The 19,065-nt window shown below is 36.2% G+C and overlaps 1 protein-coding gene across 1 annotated transcript; it reads right to left on the bottom strand.

Moving 5' to 3' along the window:
- Positions 1 to 8,004: 8,004 nt before the first annotated feature.
- Positions 8,005 to 8,943, bottom strand: LOC109152484. The gene is made up of 2 exons (XM_019300183.1): positions 8,773 to 8,943; positions 8,005 to 8,649 (listed from the first exon to the last, which is right to left on the bottom strand). Exons 1-2 carry the CDS (start codon positions 8,941 to 8,943, stop codon positions 8,005 to 8,007), a joined length of 816 nt encoding a protein of 271 aa, XP_019155728.1.
- Between the last annotated feature and the right edge of the window lie 10,122 nt (positions 8,944 to 19,065).

Genomic DNA, 19,065 nt, shown 5'->3' with positions numbered 1-19,065 from the left:
TCCTATTTATGTCTTTTAGAAAAAGATTGGCCTTGTTTGGCCTTGTTTGACAATCAGCGGTTAGCGGTTAGCGTTAGCGGGTTGTGTTAGCGGTTAACAAATAGTGGATTAGATTAGCGGGTTTGACCAGCAGATTGTATCAACGGTTTGTAAAAAAGATGTTTGGTAAAATTAGCAGTTTAGATTAACGGTTAACATGTAAAATGACCCATAAGGACATTAGTGTATTTTTTATGGTTATTGCCTTATTGGTAATAATATTATTATAACGATTATAACTATATAAAAATTATTAATTCAAATGAAGAATACATTTGAAATTGAATAAAATAAGTGTGAGTGTATGCCACCCAATTTTAAAATGTAACTGTATGATATTAAATTTAATTAAGAATTAAATAAAGGGGGAAAATAGCTATTAAATTTAATTTTAGGAATGCAAAATTGCATTTTAGATGAATGGAATGAGGCATACAACAAGTCTGCGTATATGAAAAATAAAAAAAGAGAGAAGCAAGGGCAAAATTGAAATTTAGAAAATAAATGGAGAAAAGCTAATGCTAGACGCTGCTTCCAGTAGCGTGTCAATTTTAGCGGATTGAACAGCGATTTGCTAAGTGAAAAAATCATTAATCAAACGTCATTTTTAGCGGTTTGACTTTGTCAAACCGCTAAATATGGTCAAATCTGCTAAAAATGGCGGATAAGCTGGTAACCAAACATGACATTATGCTGTAAGGGTGTTGCTATTTGCACCACCCTTTGGTCAAAAGTGGATATAAAGTATCTTAAAATTGTAAAAAGGTGAAAACTTTCAATAATTACATAGGTGGTGTAAATAACCAAATGAAAGTTCATTTTGTTATTTGCACCACCTTGGTCAAACCTCATTTATGAGTTGTAATTAATAATTTTTTTATTTACTTAAGGGAAAATGACATTTTCTTCCCCCCTAAGTAGAGCCGTCGAAACGGTATCGCGGGGCGGGACGTGTCAAAACACACCAAAGCTCGTCCCCGTAATGGGACGGGCTAAAAAAACCGCCTCTTAGCGGGCTTGGAATGTGGTCAGCCCGCCCCGCATGCTAAAGCCCGCTGGTGGGGCGGGCCAGCCCGCCAGCCAATATTTTTTTGTAATTAGAAAAGATTTGTTGTACTGTAGGCTTGTAGTTACACTACTGTGTAAGTGTTTTAATTTAAAAAAGTGACATGCAAACTAACAACATGCATTAAATACTAAATATTAATACAAATTAAAATGACTAACAACTAATAGAAATTATCCTAACCTTCAAGTTTCTATTCAACATTAGGAATTAAAATAAAATAGTTTTATAAATACTAAACTTCTAAAACTCATAATTCGTCAACCATTATATCATTCATATCATGGTCTTCTTCTCCTTGATCTCTATCATCATTAATTTGAAAATTAGGAATTGCCAAGCATGCTACTATATATATATATTTTTAATATAGATTAGTAGGTCGCGGGCTAAACCCGCGGCCTGCCTGACCCGCCCCGCTTAGGCCCGTGACCCAGGCGGGGTGGGCTAAAAAGCCCGCCTCCTGGTGGGTGAAATAATCGAGAACCTGTCCCCTACCTACGGCGGGACGGGACGGGTCGACCCAGCGGGTAAAACTCATTTTTAACGGCTCTACCCCTAAATTATATACTTATAGCATTTTTTCCCTGAATTATTCATGTTAGCACATTAGCCCCCTCGATTATTCTAAAACTGACGATTTTCCCCTGATATATTAAATTGACATTTCTACTCTTAAAGTAAACATTTTATTTATTTTCTTCTCTACAAATTGGATCCGGAACCGTAAACCGGTGGTTTCGGATCCGGTTCGCGATTTTGAACCGTCTTTATTTTAAAATTTTATTTTTTTATTTTAAAATAGTTTAAATTCAACAATAAATATATTTTATTTTTTTCGTTTATTTTTTCTTCTCCAACAAATTATTGTTTATATGTACGGATGATTATGGTTCGGTTGGAACATTTTTTTATTGCCAATTCAAAATTTATTTATTTATTATAAATTCTATTTCTTATTTTTAAAATAATATAAATTTAATAATTATTTTATTTTATTTTATTTCATTTTTTCGGTTCTGAATCATAAGTATAAGAAAATAAAGTTGTGTTGTGCCTTCACAATTAGTTATATTTGTTCTATATTTTCTCAAACATTTTTAACCCTAAGAATCTAAGCTTCAACCCCAAGGTTCCAACCTATGACCATTTATTTGAAATGGTAATTGAAATGTCATCATATTACATGATAGTTGGTTTAATCATATTGTATATAATAATCATATAGAAACCAATTGCTGTTAAACCAAAGTAATTGTAGATTACTAGTATATATGTTCTCTAATTAAGGCGTGCATTCCTCAAAAATAGAGAAATCAAATATAATCTTGGATATAAAATCACACTCCAAAATGCCATTGGAACGTAATGGATTGTCAACTTCAATATGATTGCGAAAGTCTAAGAAATCAATAGTTTTTCCCCTTTTTAGCTAGAATGAAGTTCGGAAGAGTAATATATAACACATGTGATTGCAAATTAAAACAAACTCCATTTGGCTTTGCTTACGATTCAGAACCGAAAAAATAAAATACAATAAAATAATTATTAAATTTATATTTTTTAAAAAACTAAGAAATAAAATTTATAATAAATAAATAAATTTTGAACTTGGCAATAAAATAAAAAAAAAAATTGTTTGAACTGAACCGTGATCATCCGTACATATAAACCATAATTTGTTGGAGAAGAAAGAAATAAATGAAATATTTAGTTTTTAAAGGTAAAAATGTCTATCAAACATAAAAGGAGGAAAACATGTCAAATTAATATAACTGAGGAGGCAAATATGAATACATGAATAACTAAGAGAAAAAAAGTGCTAAAAACATATACCTAAGGGGAAAAAGTGTCATTTATAATAAATATTTGTTAAAAAAAATAATGTTTGACTAAAATTAATGAAGGTGGTGCAAATAGCAATTTTCTATTTACACCACCTATAAAATTATCACACCTATTAAATAGGTCAATAGTTATGCTGTGCAATCGAATACACTATGCGCATGGTGCATACGATGCAAAACGACGTCGTTTTGACTAAAAACGCGCGTCCCACTTAAAAAAAAAATTCAGGTTCGATTCTCGGCAATAAGATTATTGTAGATATATAGTTATGAATTTCTGGATATATATATAGTTATGAATTTATGGATATTTAGTTCATTTATTGTGAATATTTAGTTCATTCATTGTAGATATTTACTTCATTCATTCACTGTGGATATATAGTTATGAATTTATAGATATATAGTTATGAATTTCTGGATATATAGTTATGAATTTCTGGATATATAGTTATGACTTTATGGGTATTTAGTTCATTCATTGTGGATATTTAGTTCAATCATTGTGGATATTTAGTTCATTCATTGTGGATTTTTACTTCATTCATTCACTATGGATATATAGTTATGAATTTGTGGATATATAGTTATGAATTTATGGATATATAGTTATGAATTTATGGATATATAAAAATACTATTGCCAGGAATCGAACCTGATTTCTTTTTTAAATGGGACACGCGTCTTTTAACCAAAACGACGTCGTTTTGCATCGTATGCACTATGCGCATGGTGCATTCGGTTGCACAGCATAATTTGCGTAAATAGATGGTGTAAATAACATTTAGGGTGGTGCAAATAGAATTCTCCATGCTGTAAATATATATAACATCATCCTTTCTATAAATAATAATATTACTACACTTTTGATGAATTCAAGGGAATATCTTCAAGAACACGTAAAGTCGTAGCATTTGAGACCATAAAGACTCTACAGTCACAGAATATTTTTGGGCTTTTTGCTACTCCATCAACGTCGTCAATTACAGTTCAATTTTAATTCCCCCAACGTCGTCGTCCTTTAAATGCTGGCCAGACGTTAACCTAAATAATGCTCTTACAAAACCCAATCCGATAAACCAAAAAAAAACAAAAAACAAAAAACAAAAAACCAACCCAATCCGATAAACCACCAAAAAAAAAAAATAAAATAAAAAATAACCGTACATGCTTAACTCACTGGTTCAATAGTCCGTATTTGGAGAAGATAGACCGGTGATGAGCATCAATTATTGATCAGTGAGAGTTCACTAATTAACTAATCATGTATATAGTTCATAAATGAAAGTAATTTTGCTTTTGATTATTTTTTATAGTCAGTATTTGGGGAAGATAGACCAACGGGTGATGAACATCAATTATTGATCAGTGAGAGTTCACTAATTAACTAATCACGTATATAGTTCATAAATGAAAGTAATTTTGCTTTTGATTATTTTTTATAGTCAGTATTTGGAGAAGATATATCAACTAGTGATGAGCATCAATTATTGATCAGTGAGGGTTCACTACTTAACTAATAACATATATAGTTCATAAATGAAAGTAATTTTGGTTTTGATTATTTTTTTTAGACTATAATACTACAGAGTGGACACAATGATGACTACAGCAAGCTACTCCATACCCAAAGTGAAGGAGCAAACCCTTAACCTTTGGTTCAGGATGAATAAGTCCATTTTCACTCAACCACACCTATCAAGTTATATTTACTACTTGATGCATTAATGCATTGTTATTGTATTAGGTATTATTTTAATTATTGCTTGAACTCTTTATTAACTGAGGGTGGCTGGTTGACGAATTTACATTAGTTAATGATTTCTTTTAGATTTTAATTTAATGCCACATCTGCTATCAAATATTATATAATGATCTTAACAGGAAAAAATAACATTTTTCATAATATGATATTTTAATTGTGTCGTTGATTTTTAACTATTAATTTACTTTTGGTGTTTAGAATATTTCAAGTTAATCAATTCAGTTTTTTTTTTCTTTTTTTTTTTGAAAGCAAATATCGATGGCATTAATTAACCCAATAGGGTAGAAATAAAGTCATGTGGGATAGAGTCCCAGTACAACAAAGTTGCTTGAGCAGATGCTATAGAAGCTAAAGTATGTATTACAAAATTTAACTGTCTAGAAACCAATGATAACGAAGATGAATTAAATAAAGACATTAAACGAAGACAGTCGTCAATAACTATGCCAACATAGGATCTAGGGCGTGGTGCTGCAGTAGAAATATAACGCTGAAGGGTCGAGCAATTAGTGTAGTGTATGACAACCTCAGAAACCTCGCGATCCTTTAACCAGGATAGGGCCTCCTTACATGCTAAAGACTCGGCTCGTGCAATACGGTAGTCGACCGTTCGAAGCAGCCGTGAAGCTACCATCGCGCGAGAAGAGGACCATGCCATAGGACGCCGATCCCGAACCTGGTGCAAAACTAGCATCGAAGTAGCAGTGATGACTTGCTTGCACCGGGAGCTGCTGCTGTGACAGTGGAGGTGCCGGCAGTTGCTGCTGTGGCAGTGAAGAAACAGGACAACCGACAGTGGCTGATTCCCAAGCAGAGATGGCGGCAAAGGCATCTCTCCACACAGTTGACGGCTTTTGAAGGCAAGCCTCCCAAACAGCCCCGTTTCTTACTTTCCAGATATGATAAAGAACCGCAACAACCTTGCCAATAATAGAGGGTGTTAACATAGACATTGCATTCTGGAACCAATATGAAAAATCTCCCCCCCACAATAGAAAAAAATAAGAAGTTGTGATTCATGCTAAACAAGCTTGGCAAACTCACACTCCACAAGTGAGTGCATTGTATCCTCATGAAAAATAGCACACATAGGACATGAGGGGCTAATTTCTACTCTCTTATAAGGAGAGCCGTTGTTGTAGGGAGAATGCCCTTGATAGCTCTCCAAAGAAACACTCTCCATTTTGGGGGGACATTAATCTTCCATAGTGAACTCCAATTATTGAAGGCATTCGGGGCCACGGTAGCTTCCCCCATGAGATTCCTATAACCACTTTTCACCGAATAACAACCACAGGGGTCATTGAACCAGTAGCACGAATCAACATAGGATGGGCTCACAGGTACTCTCATAATACAGTTCACATTAGAAGGGGAGAAAATGTCCCTAAGGATAGCCAAATCCCATGAGTCAGTATCTTTATCAATTAATCCTGAGACTTTTGAATCATTCAAATAGGGAGGCATAATAGTACTCACCATAGGATCAGAGATATCAAGCAGCCAGGGGTGTCCCCAGATAAGAGTAGACTCACCATTACCACTCTTCTTCCTCACACCATTACAAACCAGATCATGTGCCATCATAATACTCCTTCAGCAATAACTAGGATTATTTCCCAAGGAAGCATAAAAAAAGAGGTTTTAGGGAAATACCTGGCCTTATACACACGAGCTGCTAACGACTCGGGCTTCGTAAGAAAACGTCATGCCTGCTTACCCAACATAGCCAAATTAAAGGTCTTAAGATCCTTAAAACCCAAGCCCCCAAAGGACTTTGGCTTATACAAACGATCCCAAACAATCCAATGAATTCCACCCCCATAGGCGCCACTTTTGCTCCACCAATAGCGGTTCATAGCCCTCTCAATTGCTACACATAAGGAATCAGTTAATAAAAAAACACTCATTGAAAAGTTAGGCATAGCCTGAGCCACACTTTTCAACATGATTTCTTTGCCAGCCTGAGACAATAACTTCTTGTTCCACGACCCAATCCTCTGCTTAATTTTCTCCTCAATATAAGCAAAGACTAACTTCTTATTTCTCCCAATAAAAGATGGGAGTCCCAGATATTTCCCGAAATCAGGCGCCAGGTTAACACCCAATAAATTCACCACATCCTCCATATCTTCCTCCCTAGTATTTTTACTAAAGCAAACACTGGACTTATGATAATTAACAGACTGACCTGAGAGGCGCTCATAAGTCTGCAGGCACTGCTTGATTACACCAGCCTCCTGCATATTCACCTTAAAAAGTAGTATACTATCATCAGGAAAAGCATATAGAAGATAGCTAGTGTTCCCCTAGCCACCCTACAACCATGAATAGACCCCTGAGCCTGAGCCTGCTGCAGTAAAAGAGATAACCCCTCTGCACAGATAATAAACAAATACGGGGAAAGAGGATCCCCTTGTCTAAGACCCCTAGATAGGACCACTTTACCGCCCCTAATTCCATTAACAACAATGTTATACGAGACAGTCGTGACACACAACATAATCAAATCAACCCATCTTACATTGAAACCCAAAGCCAAGAGCATCCCCCGTAGGAATGACCACTCCATCTTATCATAAGCTTTGGCCATGTCCAACTTTAAAGCCCCCCAACCAACGCGCCCACACTGCTTCCTGTTCAAAAAATGCCCCACCTCTGCAGCAATGAGGATATTATCTGTTATTAACCTGTCAGGAATAAACGCACTATGGGACTCCGAAATCACATATCTAGCAGGGGTTCATCCTGTTCGCAATCATCTTGACCATGATCTTATAAACCACATTACAAAGAGCAATTGGCATGAGATCTGAGACCAACTTAGGCTGATTTTTCTTCGGGATCAAAACAACATTAATTTCATTTAAACCAGTCGGGAAGGAAGCAGAATGCAAGAAATCAAGTGCAAAGGAGGAGACATCATGACCAACCACATCCTAAAAATGCTGATAGAAGCCCGGGTTCATCCCATCAGGGCCCGGGGACTTATCAGGGAACATAGAAAACATGACTGAGTTCACCTCATCCACATCAAAGGGGCGCAGGATAGTGTTATTTTGCTATTGGGAGATACGGGGCGATACAGAACTAAAGAAAGGATCAACCGCAACAGGCATACCAGTAGTCTTAAAAATATTATGAAAATAATCCAGAATCACATTATTCATGTCAGCATTCCCAACCCAATTCCCATTAGAATCTTTAATTCTAGAGAGAGAATTCTTACGCTTACGGTTAGAGGCATATCTATGAAAGAACTTGGTATTGGCATCCGCTCCCCATAGCTAATGCTGTTTTGCCCTCTGCCTCCAATAAACATCTTCCTGTGTTTCCAACTGTCTCAACTGAGCCTCCAGGTCATTGAATTCGGCAAAAGAAGCCGGGTCGGTGCGGCCACGCAGCTGCAAAAGCTTAGAATTTAACAACTTAATCTGGCGGCCAAACATATGAATCCTGTCCCCTCCCCAACTGCGAAGCCGATCACCACAAAACTTTGAACTGTTAATTAGCCCCACACCACCTCCATCCTCCCAAGCCTTCTCTACCACCCCACGGCAACCATCATCTAGTAGCAAGGCCATCTCAAACCTGAAACCCCATGAACCACTACAACTCCCCTCCCCAAAGCTTGAGATCCCAATGAAAAGAGCCGAATGATCCGAAGTACGGGTCAACAGGTTAACCACCCTAGCTCCCTCCAATAAATTACACCACTCAGCAGTTGCCACCACCCTATCCAACCTCTCCTCCACCCAAGCCTCTGTACCACTACCCCTCTCCCATGTGTACGGGTACCCCTCCGTAGGTAACTGCACAAGACTACTGTCATCCAAGGCCTCCCCAAAACGGCGAAAGAGGTTCTCTGGATGGGCCACACGCCCCTGTTTCTCAGACTGGTAAAGGAGATCACTAAAATCCCCAATCACATTCTATAGCAAGGGGGAACGGGACGCCAAAAATCTTAGCAATTCCCATGACTCTCTTCATCTACTGCGTTTCGAGAACCCATAAAAACACGTCATGCGCCAAGGAGCCAAACCAGACATAGAGACCTCCACGTCCACATGATTCTTTGACAAACTAAGCAACCTGGCAGTATTATTCTTCCTCCATAATAGCGCTAAACCACCACTCAACCCAACACTATCCACGTAGAACAGACCCTTGAAACCAAGCTTAATGCGCAATCGTTCTGCATGGTCACGCTTAACCTTAATCTCCATTAAGAACACAAAACACAGCTTCTTACAGGACACATGTCCACCAATTCACGAACTGTCCGTGGATTGCCCAAGCCACGGCAGTTCCAGCTCAGCGTACTCATTGGGATGGGCGGGCCTGGGAACCAGAACCCGCCTGCTGCAACTTTTTTAAACAATCAGTCCTAGCAACATCCATACTCCTCCCACCAGGGCCCCCATTCCCACGCTGGCGCTTAGATAACGCCACCACACCACCCTCCGACCCCATGCTATGCTGACTCACACTTCTCCATCATCATCACTATCTGCCATATCCAGCATAACCACATCACCCGTCGACTGGACTGCACGGGACCCAAGGATGGTAACAGCCACGGGTCACCAGCGGCTCTCGGCCCCCTCACCTGACCTGCTCGCATCCAAGGACCATAAGGGTATAACTCGTGTGGTAGATCAGAGTCACGAGCTTGGAGATAGAACTTCTCAGAATGACCGAGGAAACCGCAGAAAAAATAGAAGGTGCGCAAACGCTCATACTTCGGGTTCACCCACCCCCCAGTTTTGTCTCACTTGATAAACTTCATGCGTTTCTTCAGAGGCCTGGACACCGGGACGGACACCCAAACATGGTAGAAAGCTTTCAGAGGTCCGCCCAGATGCCTATCATCTACCTTGATATAGGTCCCAACGAAGTTCCCCACCTGTTCCAAAACAACATCTGTCGTGTAGCCAATGGGTAAGTCATACACCTGTACCCACATATCGATAGCCCCGGGCAGCTGTCCGTCTCGCAACTCCCTACAGAGAAGGGTATTGTTTTCGAACGACCATGGCCCTCCTCCAATACCCGCTGCATGTCTGTCTTATGACAAAAAAAAACCGGAAAAGATTCGGCTGAAGCTTAGAAATCACCACTCCTTTCACTGGCTTCCAGACCGAAGCCATCACATGCCTCATGAACTCAACCTTAATCAGCCTCTAGGTTAGGAAGCGACCGATAACAGTCCAAGTAGCCAAACGCGCCTCCGTTGCAGTCGTGGCTGCCGTGACCGCTTCCACACCCACCTCCTCATCCTCTAGGACCATGTCTGCCCAACGCATGGATAAGCCATCCACGCCCTCCGTGCTTCACGATCCCATGCCGTACCGAACTAAAGAGAACAACGTAACCCTAGTTCGCATGTCTGAAGCAGTACGACAGTAGCTGGCGTGACACACTAACGAGAGCACCAGCGGAGATCAGAATTGATCGACCGATCCAGGAATAAGAAATTGCGTGGAGAAAAAGATCAAGAACGATAGGAAAACCCTAAACACATAGGGAGGGTAAGGAGAGAAATCCTAGCTAGAGGGAGAGAGCTGTTGACGATGACATTATAATAGCTCAAAAGTGATTGATTGTGAATTGATTCATTTTTAAAAAATAATCAATTTAATTAATTAATGTGAAAAATACAATTAAAGTGAAAAAAAGTCTCATATGGAAAAAGTTGAAATTTTGCAAAAGTGGGGGTTTTCACATTCAAATAATCAAAGTGAAAAATACAATTAAAATTGAATACCATAACACTAATGGCCCGTTTGGTTCACGGAATAAATTTGGAAGGAATAGAAATGCTATTCCATAGGGAATAGAACAGGTAAGGTATATAATATGAATTGTGTAATTTTGTTATTATTATTATTATTATTATTATTATTATTATTATTATTATTATTATTATTATTATTATTATTATTATTATTGTTATTATTATTATTGTTATTACTATTATTGTTATTACGATTACAGCACGTTTGGTTCACGAAATGAATTTTGAGGTAATAGGAATGCTATTCCATAAAGAATGGAATAGGCAAGGAATAGAATAGGAATTGTATTCTATTGTTTGGTTCGTGGAAGGAATAGACTTTAGGAATTATATTACAGTGTTTGGTTGATTTAAGGAATAGAAATGAAATATGTTTTAAAAGACATAAATACCCTTATAAAAATATGTGATGGTGGCGATGGTGACGGTGGTGGTGGTGGTGGTGGTGCTGGGGTGGTAGTGGTGGTGGTGGCGGTGGCAGTGGTGGGGCGACGGTGGTGGTGTTAACGGTGACGGTTGTGGCAGTGGTGGTGGGGGCAGCGACGGTTGTGGCGGTGGTGGTGGTGGTGGTGGCGGTGGTGCTGCTGGGTGGTGGTTCTGGTGGCGGTGGTGGTGGTGGTGGCGGCGGCGGCGGCGATGGTGGTGGCGGTGGTGGTGGTGGTGATGGAGGTGGTGGCGGTGGCGGTGGTGGTATTAGTGGTGGCGGCGGTGTCAGTGGTGGTGGCGGCGGTGGTGGTGGGGCAGTAACGGTTGTGACGATGGTGGTGGTGGTGGTGGCGGCGGAGATGGTGGTGGTGGTGGCGGCGGTGATGGTGGTGGTGGTGGTGGCGGCGGCGGTGATGGTGGTGGTGGCGGCGGCGGTGATGGTGGTGGTGGCGGCGGCGGTGGTGAAATAGGATATATATATGATAAAAAAAAATTAGGCTAAAGAAGGAGTAAAAAAGGAAATAGATTCTAAAATCTATTCCTGAGCGTTCAGTAATAGGCTAATACCAGGGGGGGCCCTAGTAATAACTATTACCTTATTTGAGGTAATAGGCTATTACCAGGAATATTATTCCTGGTAATAGAAATGGTTACCAAACAACGGAATAGGCCTATTACCGGGAATGCTATGCCATTCCCGGCCTATTCCGTGAACCAAACGGGCCATTAGTGTTATTACTATTACTGTTATTATTATTATTATTATTATTATTATTATTATTATTATTATTATTATTATTATTATTATTATTATTATTATTATTATTATTATTATTATTATTATTATTATTATTATTATTATTATTATTATTATTATTATTATTATTATTATTATTATTATTATTATTATTATTATTATTATTACGCATCAATTAATCATCATTCCATAATCAACTAGTAATTAATATATCATCATCATCAACAGCATTATCATCATCATATCAAGTCAACTTCCTAGTAATCAACATATCACCATTATTCCTTATCAATAATATTAAAATAATGATCTATAAATTATGAAACAAAATAGTCATATAAATAATAAAATTTTTTAAACAACATTTAACAATATTCAGTAGAAGCATAACATATGTTATTTTTAACAAAATACTTAAAACAATCCAATGAAAGTTACAATGTTCATAAAATATAACTAAGAAGAAGAATGACTAATTGATAGCAAGGAATCTTATGATCCACTGTACTCTTCGATCAGGATCAAGACTAAGAAAAAAAGCTACTTTATTATGATGATTAGTGAGCTTAAACGAAACAAGGTCCATTTCATCATTTGTCAAACCATCAACCTCATTTAATGCACGTTCAAGCTTGTGAAACATATCCATATCACAATCATATTGAAGACCATCGGACAAATTCTTACCAACCTCCGACATTGTATTGCTTATTAGCTTCGCAGCATTAAGCATATTCTTAGCACATATCTCAATAGCTTCATCATGGCTCCTCTTTCTCTTACTTGAATTGCTTTTTTTTTTTTCTACCATCATTTTGTGGCTCAGGTTGTTTACTCATTAAATCAATATCATCCAAACCAGCGAATGCACTATCTTCCGTGTAAGCTCTTATACCATTATGTTCTTCAGCTTGTATTTCTTCAACTACGTCATATGCTGTCTGTGCATCTTTTCTAGTTGCACGATATTTAGAATATATTGCAGATAACTCATTATAAAACTTAAAACATCTTGTTCTAACAGGTGCAGCTTTATGACTCTATAATAAACATAAATAAATTAATTGTATGTATACATTAATAAAATCAATAATGTTGCGTCAAAAATAAATAAATAAATAAATAATATTATTGCTGCAGCTGCGACACAGCGCCGCAACAGTATATATGTAATATATATACTGCTGCGGCGCGGCGCTGTGCGGCAGCCGTAGCAGTAATATATATTTGTATTACTACTAAGGCTGCAGGACAGCGCCGCCCCGCAGCAATATATATATATATATATATATATATATATATATATATATATATATATATATATATATATAATTAAATATATAAATAATTAATTTGTAAAAAATAAAATTAAGAAAAATACCGTTGTTTGAAACATAAATTTGGCACAGAAGGAATTGCATAGGTTGATGCAGATGGCGGAAGGAATTGCTTGATTGATGCTGATGATGAAAGGAACCGTAAAGATGGATGCAGGGAAGGAATCGCAGATGTCGAAGGATTCGTAGATAGAGAACGATAGATTAAGCAAAAAGGTTAAAATTGAAAAAAACAATCTATTCCTGAGGACTCAGGAATAGGTTAATACCAGGGGGACTGGTAATAGCTATTACCTTATTTGGGGGAATGAGGCACTACTAGGAAATATTTTTCCTAGTCAATGTTAAGAAAATCGTTAGGCGCCTGGTGACCGCCTAGGAGGTCAGTCGCCTAGCGCCTAGGCGCGATTTTTACAACACTGTTCCTGGTAATAGAAATGGTTACCAAACAAAGGAATATGTCCATTACTAGGAATGTCCCATTCCCGACCTATTTTATGCACGCGCCATAAATAGATTAACTCATTCAATTCCCAGTAGCTACCTATACACTAGTCCCTAGTCTTTCCAAACTCATTCTTTGGGCCATAGTATTTATTAGCTATTTAATATTTGGGTTGTCGTCATTATGGGCCAGTGTCTCATACTTTGTACGGATACATTTTCAGCCTAGCGCCCTAAGTAATAAGGCTATCACTTTTATACCCCCGCTCTGTATTTTCATACCCGATTTATGATGGACCCGATCTCGACAAAACCATTAATATATATATATATATATATATATATATATATATATATATATATATATATATATATATAAATTTTCAATATATCACTATCACGTACAAACAATACATATAGGCAATAAAAGACAACAAAATAATTAGACGATTTTTACAAATTTCCACCTATATGTAAAAAAATGATATGATCCTTTAGTTAGGATTTACTTTCTTTGATTTCAAAAAAGTCATAGTCTCATCAACCCTAACTATCTTGAGTCAACCAACCAAATATGATAATAGTTTTTTTCACCATTTTTTTTTTTTAAACATCAAATGGTGGGGGAAACTTGAAAATTCAATATTAACATCCTGTCTCTGTAATTCTCCTCACTCTCGAAATCCCAAGACGATTATCAGTGTAAACCTCCAGTGGACTCTGTGGAAGCTTTGACAACTACTCCACCCACTTTGTACGTGTTACATTGATGTTAATGTAAGATACATGTTAAAAGTTTTTTCTCCTCTAGGTTGTTAGAGATTTTTGGAACAAAGAGTTAGTTCATTTTTTGATCGAGTTGTAAATTATAATTCCTGATCTAGCTCCTAATCTACTAGTGTGAAGTTAAAAAAAAAAAAAAAAAGAAATTAGATACGTCAAGCTGCAGTAGTTCAAAATGCATCTATTCATGGTTAAGGTCAAAGATTGAAGAAGGAAGTTGAAGCAGTTACGAATTTTTCAAAAGCCAAGATAAAAATATAAAAGGAAGACCGTCATAGAAAGAAGTAGAGGTTGAGGGGGAGCCTAACAAAGCGCTGATCATAGATCATTTATAGCCAACGTAACTCACCAATGAATTACTTGAACAGTTTAGCTAAGTAAATCTGTGTTAACAAATTGTGAGCGTAACTCACCAATGAATTCCTGGCAATATGAGTTTGGAATGCCCCCTAAAGGTAGGAGAGTGTCTCTCCGAACTGGGTTAACAAATTGTGAGCATTTGATTGCCTACTCGCCTGTATTTTGCGTTTTACTCTGCTTAGGATTGTACCGAGAACTACTCGCAAATAGTACTAGATTTGGTTCATCACATGGCTTAAAATTGACAAAATGTTCGTATATTTTCGACTTTATCTAGTACAATTCGTTGGCTATAGTAATAAATTTTGTGGTATAGTTAAAGCGCTGTAATCTACGTCTTTGAATTGAAGTGCCATATTTGCCAAAAGAACCGTATCCACCTTGTTCATAATTATAAAGTTATATATTTATTAAATTTCTATATTCATTTTAAAAATTATATGTTCATAATTATGTTCACAACTCTATGTTCATAATTATAGAATTATATGTTCATAATTTTTGAACTATATATTTATAATTATGAACAATTTTGGAACCGTGTCCACCTTGCAAGGTAGATACAGTTCCACGGCATAATTTGCCAAAGACTTGGTGATTGGTTTTGCCCAACAAGACATCCCTCACCAAAACATCCAATTGCCTTTTAATCGACCCTCTATAGGATAATACACTTTATGGGAGCGGAAGGTGATGAAGCTAGATCTTGCAGCCACTGAACAACTTTATTGGAGTCACTTTGTTACGTTTAACCATCTTGCAAGACTCTTTCCAACAAGCTCACTCTAAGAGATTGTTCGGTAAATGACAAATCCGTTAAAATTTTAACGAATTTGTCATTTTAGTGTGTTCAGTAAATGACGAATCCATTAAAATTTTAATAAATTTGTCATTTTAGTGTGTTTTACCAAGCATTATTGACGTGGCAGTTAAATTTTAACATTTAAAATAAATTTAATAAATTTAAAATTTAAAATAAAAACCCCAAACCCAACAACCTTTCCCTTGCTGGGGAAGCGGGGGAATGGTTGCTAGGTTTGCATTTCTGGAAGAATCATAGAGATGTCATTGAGCTACAAGCTATTTGGACCATACTAACAAATAATGTACATTCAGTACACAAACAATGTATTTTTAATATATTAAAAGTGTACATTGTATTCAGGAAAAATACATTTTTTGAGTACTGAAAGTATATTATTTTGTATAATGTACATTCAGTACACGAATAATGTACTTTTAGTATATTAAAAATGTATTTTTTGTTATGATTCAAACAGATGGTCCACACAATAATTTGCCCATATTCACGAATAATTTTGTGGTCTATTTGAACATTATTCATTATTGTTGTTGTTGTTGTTGTTGTTGTTGTTATTACTAGTAATTCACCCGCGCGATGCACGGGAAAAAACTATGTTATTATAAATATAAAAAAAAATAGAAAAACTAAAATATTTTAAATTATTTAATATAATAATATTTTTGAGCTTCCATTGGTCAAGAATTTATTATTTTTATAGAATACAAAATTACAATTAAAATTAAAATTATAATTTTGTATGGTTAATATAATCTCTAATTATGTGCATATTCAAATAAACTTATAGAGAGAATTTACATAATTACATTGATTTATTCTTAATTGTATTTCATCTATATTATAATTTTCACAATACGAATAATAACTAAGATAATTACATTTGGAAAGCAAATTTCAAATTTTGTATGTGTAAATTTAAACTCTAATTGAACACATTTTTTATATGATTATATAATATATAGCTATTTTATTTTTCAAAAGTATATTTTTTATATGATTATATAATATATAGCTATTTTATTTTTTAGATGTTGTGTTTTTTTTTTATATATATAATAAAGGATGTTGTGGCATTAATTGTAACATTAATTATTTCTCAAATCATATAGCTGTATTATATAAAGGATTATTATTATTATTATTAGATTAGAATATATGTATCTCTTAATTCCAACTTTAATACTTCAGTATTTATTAGTTATTCAATTTACATGAATTAAATATGGTACTATGTGTTGAAAAATTTTCAACCTTCACGTCAAATTTTGCATATTCACTTTCTCTAATTCTTTTGTTGAGCATATAATATTTGTCACATTTTTAATATCTCATTTTGAATCAATTAAAGATCTCGCCTTCTTCTTCTTCTTCTTCTTCTTCTTCTTCTTCTTCTTTTTTTTTTTTTTTTTTTTTTTTTTTTTTTTTCTTTGAAAAATGAGTGTGAAATTAGTAATCCATGCCATTAGCAAATAGCTCTTCAACAATCAATGGATGCAATTGTTTCATAAGAGTTGTGTTATAGGCAGAGGGGAATGTAATCATTTTCTTACTTATAAATGTTAGTATTTATATAATATAATTTAATATGTACATTAAAAGTGTGTAACATTAACATATAATGTTTTTTTTTGTTTTTTTTTTTGTTTTTTGTTTTCCTTCATATGAGTACTATTATAGATGCTCCAGGAATAAAAATATTCAAGGTGCAGATATTGGTGAATGCTTAATATATGATATCATCATAATTTTATAATAATGTAAGATTGTAAGTTGTTTAATATATGGATATTTCTTAGCAACTTATACAATTATATTATGACGAATTGTATAATGCATATATATATTTTTAAATTGTATCCCACTTGGACATCGTGGAGTTTAAATATAGTAAACTCTAACCAAATTATCGGTATTTACCATCATTATATTGGGCTTTGTTTTCTATTAATCTACTAATCTACTAACTAATATAAGAATCAATATTAGAGTTAATTCCTTTTTTGGTCCTAGACTTATGGTGGCAAAGACAATTTTAGTCCTCCATAAAAAATTTGGACAATTTATGGACACACATATTGTGACGAGGACAATTTTAGTCCTCCATTAGCATTCCCGTTAGATGGTCGTTTGAAAGGAGGGTATTTGCGTCATTTCATGATATCTCCTTCTTGCACACCATGTTTCGAAACCCTTCCCCAAAATGGAGCCCTTCAATGGTCCTTCTGCACGGGTCGTCGCGATCAAGGCAATCTTCCAAGCAATCGAAGTATGCGCCGTAGAAGAAAAATGCCTCCATGAATCAGTTAATGAATGACGGTGAGTTATGGTTCGCTTCCACTTCACCATCATCACTACCGGCCTAAGCCCTCGGGTTCCTCTCATTGGACTGTCGAGGCAATTGGTCGGCCGTGCGATCATTGTTCTCAGCACGATGTTTGCTAGCACCGCCACAACTTCCTCATCTTCTACCTGGACCAAATCTCCCTTAAAATCTTTCAGATTGACAGGAAGACTTTATCGAAACAAAACGGCATATTCAAGGAGTTTTTGAAGCTCTGCAATCTCTTGCCGCACTCTTCCATCTTCTCCCTCTCTGCCACTCCGATTGCAGTTAACCTAATACGCTAGATCGGGGAACTACTGGGTGCTCTTCCAGAGCTTGGATCAAAATCATCCACTGAATTCCACTCCAGATATTGATATCAACCAAGTGGATCTTCCTTGCATTATGCACACACTCGATGATGGCCTGGATTCCGGCAAATTGGATAACTTGACTGAAGGGAAATCCGTGGTGGCTAGCTAAGATTGCGGGACTGCAACTCAACGCCATACTCTCTCGACACTTGGCTAACCGTTCCTAGCTCACCCCTCTAACCTTCCCGTTTCCCTCTCTATCTTCTCCGTTAGGTCTTTGGTGAATTGGAACGTGAGCCTCTGCACTGGAGTGTCAAAATCTACCGAGATCGACACTCTAGAAGGCTGCAAGAAGGAGATATCATGAAATGACACAAATACCCCCCTCTCAAACGGCTCTCTAACGGGAATGCGGACGGAGGACCAAAATTGTCCTCGTCACAATAAGTGTGTCCATAAATTGTCCAAATTTTTTATGAAGGTCTAAAATTGTCTTTGCCACCATAAGTCTAGGACCAAAAAAGGAATTAACTCATCAATATTATTATTAAAGATATGATGCAAACACAAAATAAGTTGGTGTAATCATGTTCATTAAAAAGTTGTACATTTTAATTTATTGCCTATATATAAGATGAGAAATACAGTCCGGAGGAAATACTTCCCATAAACCATGATCAGACTGAGCCGAGCTCGCAAGCAATCGTTATGTCATGGAACCGTGTTCACCATCCATGATGAACACGGTCCCAACGGTAACGGCGCACTGTTATCTTTTTTTTTTTTTTTTTTTAATTAACTGCGCGACTTTTCTTCTTCATTTTCACATTTCGCGGTTTCACTTCCTCTTCGCGCAAGTTTCTTCAACATTCATAAATTATGAATGTGCAGGCATGGATTTATGAATGTGCAGTTATGAAATTATGAATTTTCTTTTATGAGATTATGAATTTTCTGTTATGAAATTATGAATTTTCTGTTATG

The sequence above is a fragment of the Ipomoea nil genome, unplaced genomic scaffold, assembly GCF_001879475.1.
Source record: "Ipomoea nil cultivar Tokyo-kokei standard unplaced genomic scaffold, Asagao_1.1 scaffold2422, whole genome shotgun sequence".
Taxonomy (NCBI): domain Eukaryota; kingdom Viridiplantae; phylum Streptophyta; class Magnoliopsida; order Solanales; family Convolvulaceae; genus Ipomoea; species Ipomoea nil.
Note: the sequence above shows the minus strand (reverse complement) of the source record. Positions and strands in the feature narration are given on the sequence as shown.

What these genes read in the sequence shown, in the direction of transcription:
- LOC109152484 (XM_019300183.1), bottom strand. Translation starts at nt 8,943, where the DNA reads ATGGAGATTAAGGTTAAGCGTGACCATGCAGAACGATTGCGCATTAAG. An exon ending in AGAATCATGTGGACGTGGAG is followed by an intron (nt 8,650 to 8,772) that starts GTCTCTATGTCT and finishes CCCTTGCTATAG; the next exon opens with AATGTGATTGGGGATTTTAG.